The sequence below is a fragment of the Heloderma suspectum genome, chromosome 7 (genome assembly GCF_057233095.1).
Source record: "Heloderma suspectum isolate Gila_16-S chromosome 7, 16-S_ref, whole genome shotgun sequence".
NCBI lineage: Eukaryota > Metazoa > Chordata > Lepidosauria > Squamata > Helodermatidae > Heloderma > Heloderma suspectum.
The window spans coordinates 71,743,821-71,756,975 of NC_139464.1; the positions used below are offsets into that span (position 1 = coordinate 71,743,821).

The 13,155-nt window shown below is 42.8% G+C and overlaps 1 protein-coding gene across 2 annotated transcripts in view; it reads right to left on the minus strand.

Moving 5' to 3' along the window:
* Window positions 1-231: 231 nt before the first annotated feature.
* Window positions 232-13,155, minus strand: part of RXYLT1 (ribitol xylosyltransferase 1) — a 29,376-nt gene continuing 16,452 nt past the window's right edge. The window contains exons 3-7 of one of the 2 annotated variants that reach the window (XM_084810600.1): window positions 10,875-10,977; window positions 7,812-7,844; window positions 6,603-6,908; window positions 5,572-5,742; window positions 284-2,443 (exon numbers count right to left, since the gene is read on the minus strand). In XM_084810600.1, the coding sequence (XP_084666726.1) occupies window positions 2,023-2,443; window positions 5,572-5,742; window positions 6,603-6,908; window positions 7,812-7,844; window positions 10,875-10,977 (1,034 nt within the window). In that variant the 3' untranslated portion in view covers window positions 284-2,022. Of the gene's footprint in view, window positions 2,444-5,571; window positions 5,743-6,602; window positions 6,909-7,811; window positions 7,845-10,874; window positions 10,978-13,155 lie in introns of both variants that reach the window. The other variant, XM_084810602.1, reaches the window with a different exon arrangement.

Here is a 13,155-nt window from a genome sequence, read left to right on the forward strand (position 1 = left end):
GTCCAGCTGGAGGACTGATGGGGAAGGAGGGGAGAACAACCCACACTTAGCCTGATGGTTCCCATGACAACACACATTGCATAGCTTATTTCACAGGGTGGGTTGTCATGTCGTGCAAACTCACCCTATATGTAATTTGTAGCCTAATCCGATGCATATTTATTCAGATGTAAACTGCAGAGTGTTTAATTTACTCCTAGGTCAGCGTGAATAGGACAGCAGTCTAAGCTTCCTTTCCAACACTTTATTTTCATATTTTTGTAATTCTTCTTTTCCTTTTGCTTCCCACATTTTTTATTTTGACTGCTACCACTTAAAGGCAAGACTAATATTTTCTGTGTATGCCCTATGTCTTGTCTAAGGGCCAAACTAAACATTCTTCAAATCAACTGAGCTCTGCTATGCGTGATTGGCTTATTTACTTCAGTGTAAACATGTATGGCCCCTACTTGGATTGGGACTGTGGCATTCCAGGAGGGGTGGGGGATTTAAGCTCCCCCCATTTTTGTCTCGAAATTCTACTCCCCTGCAAAGGGGTGGGGGGAATGTCTTCATTGAACTCCATTTGAAGAACACTCAGTTTGGCCCTAAAGATACAGTGAAATGCCCCTAAGGTCTATGAATATATAGAGAGCAAGAGAGAAAGAGCGCAATTCAATAATTTAGGTACACTGAAATGTCAAAAATTCCCATAGACCTCTTTTTTAATTTTTTTTTTAGAGTTTATGGTTGTGGGGTTGATCTCAGGTCATTTCTTAAATATTTAGTTTTCAAGCACAGTCAACAATAATTTAAAAAAACACAGTATTTGAAACTCAGTTGACTAAATTAAAGAACAAGCATATAAACCTAACATCTTCAAGGGCAAGCATTTTAAACCTATTGTCCTAAGCCACTAACTTAGAAGTATGCTCTATTGAAATCAACATTACTTGCTTACACGATTCAGAATACATTTGACAACAGGGTAGCTATTTACCCTATTTATCCCAAAAACATGTTCCAGAAAGTTGGAGGACCCTCCAAAACAGGATTAAAGATGACATAGAGGGTTGTAGGGGGAAGACGGAATCAATGAAAATTGTTCCCCCCTTTCACTAATGGAGGAATCTGATGGATCAGAAGCCATTCGACAACAGGAACAGCACATCAGCACCCAAACCGTCTTGATTTTGGAAGGAACTGAGTTCCTCTGCTGTTAAAAGAATAGACAGCAACTTCCTGCTCAGCAGCAGTTTACAGAGCGTTGTTAATTTTCTTTGCCAGAAAAAGATAAATTTGGATAATTTTATCCTGCTCACTGAACCTATTTTATTCCATCCTTCAAAAATCAAACTAAAACCCCAGCATCCTCGTTTAATCCCATTTTCAGAAACTACATTCTGAAATATGTCCCTAGTCAGGAAAACAATGATCTCCATCACTTACCTCATGTACCCAAATATCACTGACTAGAAACAAAGCAGATGTTTCAGTATTTCCTTGGTGAGACTTGCTTTTCTCAAATAGGCTCTTAACTGACTTTTAAGCTATTGGCTTTTCTTATTATTTTGGTTAGGTGTGGAAAAAAAGTTTGCTCCCAAACCAGTATCACATTTAGGGAATGAACACAGAACAAAATAAAAACAGAACAATAGACTTAGCATTTCCTGAAAGCGTTTCCCAGGCAGTGTAATCCTATGCATGTCTACTCAGAATTAAGTCCCACTGTGTTCAATGGGGTTTACTCCTGGGCAAGCGTGTTTACAATTGCAGTCTGCAAGAATATTTCAAACTCGAGACTGTGTGATGGTGGTGGTGGGGAGAAGACTAGGAAGCTGACACTCATACAGCATTCCTACACTGGAGACATGCACTTATGTTCTCAGATATGGACGTATTTGCATTTGGGGGGGTGGGGGGAAGATAAGTGAGAAGCTGCTCTGATTTCCAAGGAGTCATTTCTTTTTATGTACATGAAACTGCACTGAAAGGTCACAAGAAATTACACTTTAGTCCATTTCTGCATATAAAGCGTAATGATTAACCTCCTCTATCCTTAGGTAAAAATGAATTTTCTAGTGTACTAATAAATTTTTGTTTCATTTGTGATTTGAATTGCCGATACCATTCCATAAGCGTTTTCCTCCTTTGAATCTTTTGTTGTAGGCTCATACTTTGCTCTTTTTCTAAAACAGCAGGAAGTTCTTTCCAGTTTTTAATAAAGATAAAGGGAGCTCCCATGGTCTTTAGTAATTGCAGCGGAGCACTGTGGTACACAGATGAATTTCCACAATTGCCTGGTGTCATTACATCTTCTACAACAGGAACAGAGCCAAATGAACATGCCTCATAAATTCTATAGCATTCTGTATTTACACCCAATGGGCATAATGTGAGATCACTCTGTAGCAATGCGTCTTGATAGTTTTGAAGGCTCTCATTAGTTTCTTGAGGCCACCACCTAGAAAAAGACAAAGGAGGCTGAAATGCACATTTTTCTCTCACAGGCAATGCACAGCAAAATGTAAAGATCCATTTTCAGTCTAACCATTCAGTGTAGCAATAGCAGGAGGAACATCTCAGGACTCAGAAGTGGACATTTTACATCATTGTAATGGATTCATCAGAAACTATTGCCTTTAAAAAAGAACCTTATTGGTTAACTTAAGGAAGTTAATGGAAGGGATGTTTCCCATCATCCCCTCCTCCCAACAGGCACCTGCACCTCCTTGCCTCTCCAGAGGCTTGGGAGGCCTTCTTGAACAAAGGGGGACATGGGGGTGCTGGAGGAGGGGGGAATTGCCAAAAATTGGGATTGTATCCTAAAATGTTAGCTTAAGGAATTTCACAGAAGGAAAGCCCACATTGTTCAGGAGAACCCCCCTCCCTGCCTGTATGGAGACACTTTTCAGGGGGCATATCTGGATGTTAACTTATCTTAGGAGTCAAGCCTTATCTTATTTTTATTGTGTGATTCTTTTTGCTTATGGTCTGCCATCTTGGGAGCTAGTGAGGAACAAGGGCTGGATATAAATATTTTATAAATTAATAAAATAATTACCATAAACTCTGACAGAACAGACAAGAGAATGTACAACAGTGTTTTGAAGTACTGAATATTTCAAACGGTTTCCAAATATTTACATAGAAGAACATTACTATTCAAAAAATTCAATTCAAATGAAGTGCATTTACCCAAATATCAAATCGATATGTCCGTCATGTCTTTTTGGGTTGTGAGTTTTTTTTAGTGTAACATGCTAGGTTATCTACACTCTACAGCATTTTGTCTGTTTAAGACATTTTCTCTTTTTACTTCTCTTTCATTCTATGCTGTGGGCTGTATCCAACACTGCCTGTGCACCAGTGGAACCCGCTGCTAGCGCAATGGCAAGGTAGTGCTTCCTAAAGCAACCAGAAACAAGCTGGAAAGCTTGTTTCCGGAATGGAAGAGGTTAACAGAGCCAGCAGGAGGGAACTCCGCTGACCTGTCCCATTCCAGAAACTAGTGTTTTGGCTTGTTTCTGGGGTTGCTCTAGGAAGCGTTTGCTTCCTGATGCGCTAGTGGTGGGTCCTGCTGGCACAACACAAACAGGAGATGTGCAGTGGCAGTACTACTACCTTATATATCTGCGACGACAATGCCACTATGTTTTACCATCTGTGCCAGCCTTACCCAACCTGGTGTCCTCCAGATATGTGAGACTATGACTCCCATCATCATGAGTCAGCACGGATCATTGGCCATGCTGGGTGGGGATCATAGTCAGCAGACCACAGTCACAGTAGTCATAGTCTATGCCAACAGATCAGTCAATATTAGAAAAATGGGAATGCAAATCTTTATCAGGAATTCTCCCCCCCCCCTTCTCAAGAATTGCACAAATTTATATTACTTGAAATCATTAAGCACTATCTATCTTGGTTTATCACGTCATTATTCTTCTGCCTAATAATTATTTCAGGACTGCATTTCTTGTTTGCCTGAAAGGGAATTTTATTTTAAAAAATCAAGAGCACAGGTAATAAGGGAAAAAGGCCAAGCTATTTTCTGAAGAGAGAAAGTAGAGAGGCAGGTAGGATACCCTACAAGGGAATTCTAAAAGGGAATTACAAGCAACAACAACAACAACAAAATCCTTTTCACAAGGTCACCGTCTAATCTCACCAAAGGGCTTACGAAAGCTAACCAGAAAGACTACCTAAACTGACTCAGTTCACCAAAAGAAAATAAAAAGGATTGCTCAGCTGGATCCAGCTGGAGTCTGGCCTTCTTCCTATAGTTACAAAGGTAATTACCATGGGATGCATGGAAATATAAAATTAGACATGAGTAAAACAGATCAGTATACACATTTTTGTAAAATAAGTATTTCTTACAAAGTATTATGACACAGTGATACATAAGATTCCAGAGCTTCTTGTGTGCATTGGATATCTAACATAGAATTCCTCTGCCAACATGTGCTTCACTAGACTCCAATGTTGGGGGTATCCCTAATCTATGTGTACTAACCTGCTTCAGAAAGTGATATCGATGATGGACCTTTTGTCTACATGTTGGAACTCCACATGTGAAGTGTAGTGTATGCAGCATTTTTTTGAAAGGTCTCTATTGGTGGTTCCAGACAAGGCTTTTTATCCTGAATCATCCTGCCTCAAACACAGAATTTTACATGGGGTTTTACATTTGTAACCCTCCTGTGTTTTCACTAGGGATGTTAGAGAATTCCACCACAGATCCCAGGGGGGCCGAATTCCAGTGAATTCCACCCCCCGGAATCCGTGGCGGAACGGAGCAACCCGCCCCACCACCCTGCAAAAGCCCTGAGAAATGGAGCCTACTCTGGCTTTGGCTCCGACGGCGGCTCTGGCTGCTGCCGGGCTGCTGCGGATGCAAATGGCATCCTGAGTAGGGGATGCCATTTGCATCCCTATGGTAGCCTATCACAGCTAAAGCAGGGACGCAAATGGCATCCCCTACGCCATTTGCGTTCCGGCTTTAGCCGTCATAGGCTACGTAAATATTTATGTTATTAAATAGGCTACCATAGGGACGCAAATGGCGTCCCCTAGTCAGGACGCCATTTGCGTCCGCAGCAGCCCGGCAGTGGCTGGAGGCCCTGCTGCAGGTTGGCCTGGCCATGGAGTGGAGCCAGCCAGGGAGGATTCCGGGGGGGAGGAACGGATCGCCTCCCCCCCCATCGAGGATTTTGGGGGGAGGGACGGAGCGCCTTCCCCCCCACTGTGGATGTCCCTGGACGAAACCAAGTAAGTGTTTCGTACATCCCTAGTTTTCACACTGCTTTTTTCATCTTTTTTTCTTAACAAAGAACCCCTCATCAAGGAGTAAAAGACTAAAAGGTGCACAATACTTTTTGATTGCCTAGGAGCCCTCTTGTCTGGAAGCACCCAGAGTACTTCACGATAAAACTATCACATAAAACCAGCTCATCCTCATCAATTTAGGTTACTCCACCCACCACTCCAAAATATTATCATTGCTACAATAGCATCATAATTGTGATGCAATCAAGTTCAGTATTTTTGATTTTTAAAGCTGTTGTTGTTACAAACTGTAGTTCTTACTCTTCTCTGGCTGAAATCCAACAGTGTTTATCAAGTCCACTTTGCTTCAGTACTTCCATTAGGGTCGCTCTTGTGGAATTCTTATAAACCGTTCCTAAGAAATTACAGTGGTACAACCTTGGTGTATGGAGCATTGACCAGCTTGGTTCAACTACAGGAAAATTTCTGTAGCTGTAATTTAAAAAAAAAAATCTGCATGAGCATATAAGCACATTTCATGATGCCTACTTTAGGCTGCAGTTCTATGCACACATACCTGGCAGTAAGATTTACCTCTGAGTAGGCATGCAGAGGATTGCACTGTCCATCACCTATCTCTTTCTCTGTTTCCTTGAGCTCTGTCTTTAACCATTTCTCACCTTCTCCCATGAATTTCTGTCTTCAATTTATTCAAAACTTCCAACATTTTGAACAAATATCAACATCCACTTTCTTGCCAGCATAGTCAGTAGGACGAAATGACATGGGCTTTGATTTCTTTGGAACTGACATCCTAACATTTTTTTATAAGTATACATGTTGAAAACATACGGTAACCTGATAGAATTTAAACTGATTCTTCTCTACCTACTTACTGGTAGGTTTCTTCAAAACCTTTTCTGCTTGGCCTTCATTCTTCTCTGTTCTGTGTACGTCATTTACAGAATTAATGTACCTACGTCCTTTCCCCTCACTCTTTCTCATCTAGATATTCAGCATTAACTACGGACATCAGTGGAGAACACCAAGTCTCCCATTATAACCCTCATGTACAACTACTCTCCTTGTTTTACCATCTTACACAAAAATTCCAGGATCTTTTGTCAATCTTTAAAAGGAATGATGCAATCTAATGAGCCATAAAGACATGTGCTAGTAATTGCATGCGCATATCATATTTGCTCTTGATACCACTTCGCAGCAATAGGAGCCGCTGCAGGATGTGCCCATCCTATGTCACTCCAGTAACAGCAAAAAACCTAGGCTACAAGGAAAGACCCCCATGATGAATCCCCCTTCCAAATATTTCCTTGATCACATTCAACACTTACGTAGCTACTCCCAAAGGCCACTGGAAAATATCTTCTTCATTCACTAAGGGGCTGTCATAAATTACAAAGAGAAGATCCACAAACCCTCCATAGGTTTTTAAGTAAGGATAAATCCATTCATTTCTGCACTGTTCACTTCCAAGCAACACAACAGCAACATGCTTCAGCTTGCGAGTTTGTACTAATGTTTGTGCATAATGCAGCCACTGAGTGGCGTAGGAGATCTTTCTGCCATTCAGCACTAAAACCACGTTGTCAGCTTCGACTGAGAAGTAGCCAGGGACTACAGCTGGACCTGTAATGAAGCTGTGAACAACAAAGTACAAGCATAAAAAGGTTAATAAAATATAACATACCAGATAGGCCTCAAATAACAGTTGCCACGGCTGTCTCTCTGATATTCAAAGCGATTTTGCCCTATTCATTTTCTGTGCAGCACGAAAGGATTGTAGAACTTGTCCAACAGAAACTGAGACCAACATAATGTTTTTGTCCTACATAGCCTGTCAATGTCAGCTCTTAATGGCCTGATCCCAAAGCTTGCTGGGTCAACAATATGTACAGAGAGTGAGATGTACCAACTCCAGTGCAGGCATACATCACATCAGCACTGCAGGCTACTATGTGCTCAGATTTATGTTGGTATAATGTCTCCTCTACTCATATCCATATTCAATAAGAGGGGTCAATCCACCAAGTGCTGCTACTGCAGAAGCTCTTTTAATTTTGGTGGAGCTTGCCCTGAAATGGAGGATGACAAACAACGAGGTATGCCGTAATGCTCCCAGTATGTATTTCAGAACTGCTATTTATCTTTTAATGTGCTTTGGTTGCCCAGAGTGGATTGCATCATTAAAGTTGAACTTGAGCTCAATCTAGAATGTCTACAAGAAAAGACTAAAAATTAACTGAAAATGTAGGATGGTGTCAGAATAATTTGATTCAATTCAACTTGCTCAGACTTATAAAAATATTCCTTAGGGACATTGGAACAATGAATAAAGTTTTTGTGTAGAGATTTCACAGGAACAAGACCAATTCATTCAGTGGGGGGTGGGGGAGTGTTGTCATGTATGGACCGATTACAGCACTTCAAATGAGGATTTTATTGTGCGATCGCCCTGCTTCATTCACTGAGTTTTATAGCAGGTCCAGACATCACTGTCTTCCACTCATAACTCTCCCCTATTTTCTCCCCTATTTTCTCACCATTTCTTCTGTCTTTTTCTCACTGCAGAAAACCTGTAAAGAAGAAAAGGCAACGCCTTCTGATGGTTAGCACTAGGACGCTTCTGCCTGGAAGATAGCATTTGCAAAGGCTGACAATTAGTTACTAACAATATTATTTACATATTTTCTCTTGCTAGAATTTAACAGCTCAGAGTCACATTGGCTGGGTTCGGGTGATCATTGGAGGCAAAAGAGCCACCATGGCTTCTTTTTCCTGACCTGCACATGCCACTCGTGCACCTGCCATTTCCTTAATTACCCACGCTGCACTTGTCATGTCATCTGAACCCAGCGAGGTGTGCAGCAGGGATGGCTTCCAAACCATCCATAAACCCTACAACAAGCCATGAGTTGCGGGGTGGTTTGGAAACCACCCCTGCCGCGCACATCACTGGGTTCGGATGACAGAACAACCTGCACTGCGGCCAGGCTGGTTAGGGAAATAGCAGCTGCATGAGCGGCCCATGCAGGGCAGGGAAAAGAAGCCATGGTGGCTTCTTTTCTTCACTGATTGTCCAAACCTGGTGACTGTCTTCCTTTCTATTTCCCTTAGTTGCCCTATAGTCCTGTCTTTGTGGCCTCTGAGGCTAGCTACAGCCCTCCAAGCTCTTGACCTAGCTGGCATGCTTTTCCCTCATCAGCTGCACTGTTGGTCCTTACATGGACTATATCTTAACCATAGGTAAGCATCATTCCTTGTTCCTGTAGATCAGACTTCCCCCAACCTAGTGGTGCCCTCCAGATATTTTGAACTTCAGCTCCCATCAGACCCCGGCAACATGGCTAATAATCAGGAATGCTGAGAGTTATACTCCAAAGCATCTGGAGGGCACCAGATATTTCAGGTTTCAGCTGGTAATATTACACACTCAAGCAATATATGCCTTAAAGCAATTATTTTACTCGTTTGTCAGAATGTGGCAATTTTTAAACAAAATATTGCAATGCAAAATACAGTATGGAATTTTGCTTTAAAATATTCTCCTTGAAATATTCCAAATACGAAAGTAAGATGCACTGCTGTTGCTTTATATAGGAAAACTGCCATCATGTGATTAAGCTCACAGCTTTCTGAAGCTACACTCTAATCTCTCTCCTTGATTCAAATTCCTGTGTATTCTGGTAGTGCACTTACACAAAGCTGTCTTCAACTGAAGGGGAGGTCTGTACCTATGCCCCTTTGCACATGTGGAAACTGCCCCCTTCATTGATGTAAGAGTTTTGTACACACATTAGAACTATACATGAAATCCCTCAATTGGGATTTCCCAAATTCCTTCCTACCTGCCATACACAGTTAATATGTGATTTTATAATAGTAAGTAAGAGTGTTTAAGAGCACCTGTAATTTTCCTATAACTACAACAATAAAAAGAACAATGGTGAGATATGTGACATTTATGAACCCCATAGTGGTTTTATAGTTAAATAGGTCACATTTGTATAAAAATGTAATTTAAAAATAATTCCTATGTAATATAACTTAGGAGGATATAATTTTCCTATTCAAACAGACCCTTTTGCTCTGATGTTTCTACTACTACCAATTATTCTAAAAATATTTCTACTGTATACTGAAAAAGGAGTTTCAGCCAAAACTATTAGCAATGGGGAAGCAGAGATGTCATGTTGGGGAGTGGAGAGGGTAAAGTCTCTTCCACCTCCAACAATCCCAATTGGGATTCAATAAAATAGCAACAATTTAAAACAGGAGCCCAGTAAAAACAAAGCAGTTTTTACTAGAGCTGTGCACAAATGGCCTCTTGAAATTCTCCACCTTACTTGTGGGCAGAGAAATTTGGGAGACAATGTCACCAAATTTCTGCAGGAGGAGGAGAAATTCTCAGCAGTTTCTCTCAGGCAGGGCTCCACACTGGCAGGGCATGAAGCAGAGCTTCTTTCTTTATTCCTAACGGTTTGGTGTTTTTTTGTGATTCAACAGCATCAACTGTCTTGGCAGGCTGGCCCCCAGCTTGCATCCACCGCCATGCAGATGGGGGCAGTGTTGTGTCAAGCTCCAGGGATGAGGTAGAGCTAGTGCTCTGCCAAAATCTGTCCTCCAATTTCTTGAACGTTTTCTCCCTCCATAAAAGAGGCTTCCATTCTTCTGCCTCATTCAGGATGTTTTATAATTTACATTTGTGGTGTTTTTGAGCTTACCTAATCACAGCTAGCTTCCCGGGCTGTCTGCATGTCCTGATCTGAAAAAGCCCCATGGGAGGAATTACCTCATGGTTCCTTAAACTGGGCTTTAATTGAAGTGTGGGAAGCTGAGGTGGCTACAGGCTGCCACAGAGGTGATTGTACAATGAAGAACAGGAGACTTGTGCTCACCCCTCAGCCACCTCCTAAGTAAGGTAAGCCCAAGAAACCCAAACCCAACCCATGAGAATTTATCTGAAATTTCTTCAGCACTGAATTTCTTTTCAAAAGCAATTACTCTTCTATCAAATTGAATGAGAATAGTCAAAAATAAAGTGGGAGAAATTTTCGGCACAGCACTAGTTTTTACTGCTGTTTGTCAGCTGTAAGGTGGCTGAGTCGGGTGAAGAGGAGAATGTAGGGGGAATCAGCCAATCAGCTGTGCTGGGGGAGGAGCCCCACAGCACTGTGGTTGCCTAATAGCAGTGAAAGGCCTCCAGGTGGCCTTGGTGGCTGTGCCTACAACCACAGTGGCGCCTGCTTGAAAACTAGTGAAGACCACTGCCCTAAACCATACTTGAAATGGAAGCAAAAGCTTCTAAAATCATCCTTGTTGCCAAAATGGGAGGAAAGAGAGAAGAGGAAAGGGGAGAGAACTAGTACGAGACCCCTCCCTGCCAGCTTCAACACAGCATACTTTTGAACAAACCATTTGCTTCCTCCCCTACTGCAGAAAATATTCGTCAGTACTGAAAAGAGCAGGCAGAATCCAGGCAAATACCATCTACCACATTTGCTGTTGCTTGAAGATCATTCATCAATGCACAAAATTAAATATGTTCATTAGCCTATGAAATACTATTATCTCTAAACTGAAAAGTGATACCATATGGCTGATACCTGAAGAATGATTTTCCTGCTTTTATGCTTCCTTCTCTCCACTGAGCTGATACATCTGCAGGTTCAAGCAGACCTTCAAAGATATGCTGCCATAGGTAAAGGCCTGTAAAAACACCATTTATAATGTAATGATTAGGGACATGTTTGAAATCCTACAGACCGTAACTAAAAAACCAGAAGAAAGACATGCGTAGAAAGACAGAACAGCCAAAGCAGGTTGATTCCAAGAAAGCAGCACCAACTGGCAAGGTTTGTGCAACCAATACATCAGCAATAAAGCAGAGCAATAAGGGAAGATTAAGTGAGGAATATAAATCATAGAGAATAAAAGCAAGGAGCCTACAGAAGTGCCGGTGTATGCAATAAGGCCCCTTACACCATCAAGGGGTTACATATAGAAGGAGAATAGGGCCACTGAACTAAAGGATGCTTGCTGCATGCTGTCACCTGGGAGATAGCCACAGTAAGAAATCATTTGGTTAATAAATGCTGTTTTAAAGCAAAAGTGGCCAGTTCCTCTAGCTAGAGTTGCCCAACCTTCCTGTCCAAGCTGCTCAGGGACTCCAGGACATCCTCTGGGCCAAAGAATTAAAGGAAAGGAACCCCCCAAATAAAAAAATACCCAGAAACCTCTGGGGCATCTAGTGTAGAGAGAAGCTTGCCTTTGACAACTGCCACACTCTGGCTTCCATTCTAGCTCAGTATTGGAAAAAGAGACCCTTTGGAGGCTTCTGAGTCACCATTGGGACTGCCAGGGTGTCTCTCCATTTACCACCAGGAAGGCTGTGGCAACACAAATCTGTCAAGCATTGGAGTGAGCTTAAGCAGTTCCTGAGCAAATCCTCCAGAAGCAGTGCAGCCTAAGATGAATATTGCATTGTCTATACTAGGGGTCCCCAACCTTTTTGGACCTGTAGGCACATTTGGGAATTTGAGAAACTGCTGTGGGCACCACCACAAAATGGCTCACATGGAGGATGTGGCTAGTCACGTAATGGGTGCCATGGGGGCCTGGCTAGTTAAAAGACAAGTGGTTCACTCAAGAAACCAAGTATAAGCAGAGGAAGGGGCTGAACTGCAAAGCCAATCCACATATTTGACCCCACAGAAGCTCAACAAAGTACCCATTTAAGGTTGCAATCTTATGCATGCTTAAAACATGCATAAGATTGCAACACATGCCACACATGCCTTTAGCCAACCTTAAAGGAAACGAAAATGCCCTCAGCCCCAAAAGGAAAGAAAACACTTTCCCTACCTCGACCCTAAGCTCAGCTGCTCCATGTCCCACCTGACATTCCTACCTTCTCCTCTGCCATGAGAGTCCCTGCCGAGAAAGGCAGTGTGTGTGTGTGTGTGATGCGCACGTGTGTACGTGAAGAATGAGAGAAGGGGCTGGGAAAGGAGAGAAAAACAGCAAGTCTAGGGGCTGGGAGGGAGGAGGAAGTAGTGAGAGAATGTGCAAGGCTAGAGGTGGGAGAAACAGCAAGGTAAAGAGGGGTGTGTGTGTGTGTGGGTGGAGAGGAATAGGGAGCCTAGAGGCTGGGAGGGAGAAATAGCAAGGGCAAAGGCGCAGAGGGGAGAGAAAGCAAGGCTAGAAGCTCTGTGTGTGTGTGTGTGTGTGAAATAGTGAGGTAAAGAGGTGGGAGGAAGGGGAAACAGCAAGGCTAGAGGATGGGAGGGAGGGGAAATAGCAAGGCAAAGGGGAGAGATGAGCAAGGCTAGGTGCTAAGAGGGGGAGAAATAGCGAGGAAAGGGGTTGGGGAAAGAAAGAGTGAAGCTAGAGGCTGGGAGTGGAGAGATCAAAGGTCTGTGTGGGTGGAAAAAGATTGGATGGGGCCAGGAAGCAACTCTTTCCTTCTCTTCCTGCCTGTCAAACAGCTGATCGGGGCAGGTTCAGGAACAGGGAGGAGAACCTGGCGCCCTAACCATTTTCAAGGCTTTTATTAAAAATAATCTTTTGAAGGAGCAGAGAGTGGAGAGCTTTATGGGCACCACTGGAGGTCCCTGTGGGCGCCATGTTAGGGACCATGATCTATAATGTTTCATAAAGCCATGCTTGCAAATTGCGTGTGGCTTCTGAGCACAGCTCTCCCTCAGCTTTCCCAGCACTGAAAGAAGAATGGTTTGGGGACTTCTGCAAAGACACTGAGGCCTCCAGGGCATCTTTCGGTGTTGAAAAAGCTGAGGAGAGCTCCCCCTCCCCCACTGAATGTACAGAAGCCAACAGGACCGGCAGCTGGTGACAGGACATTATCCTCTGCTGCATCTGAGGGCAGCA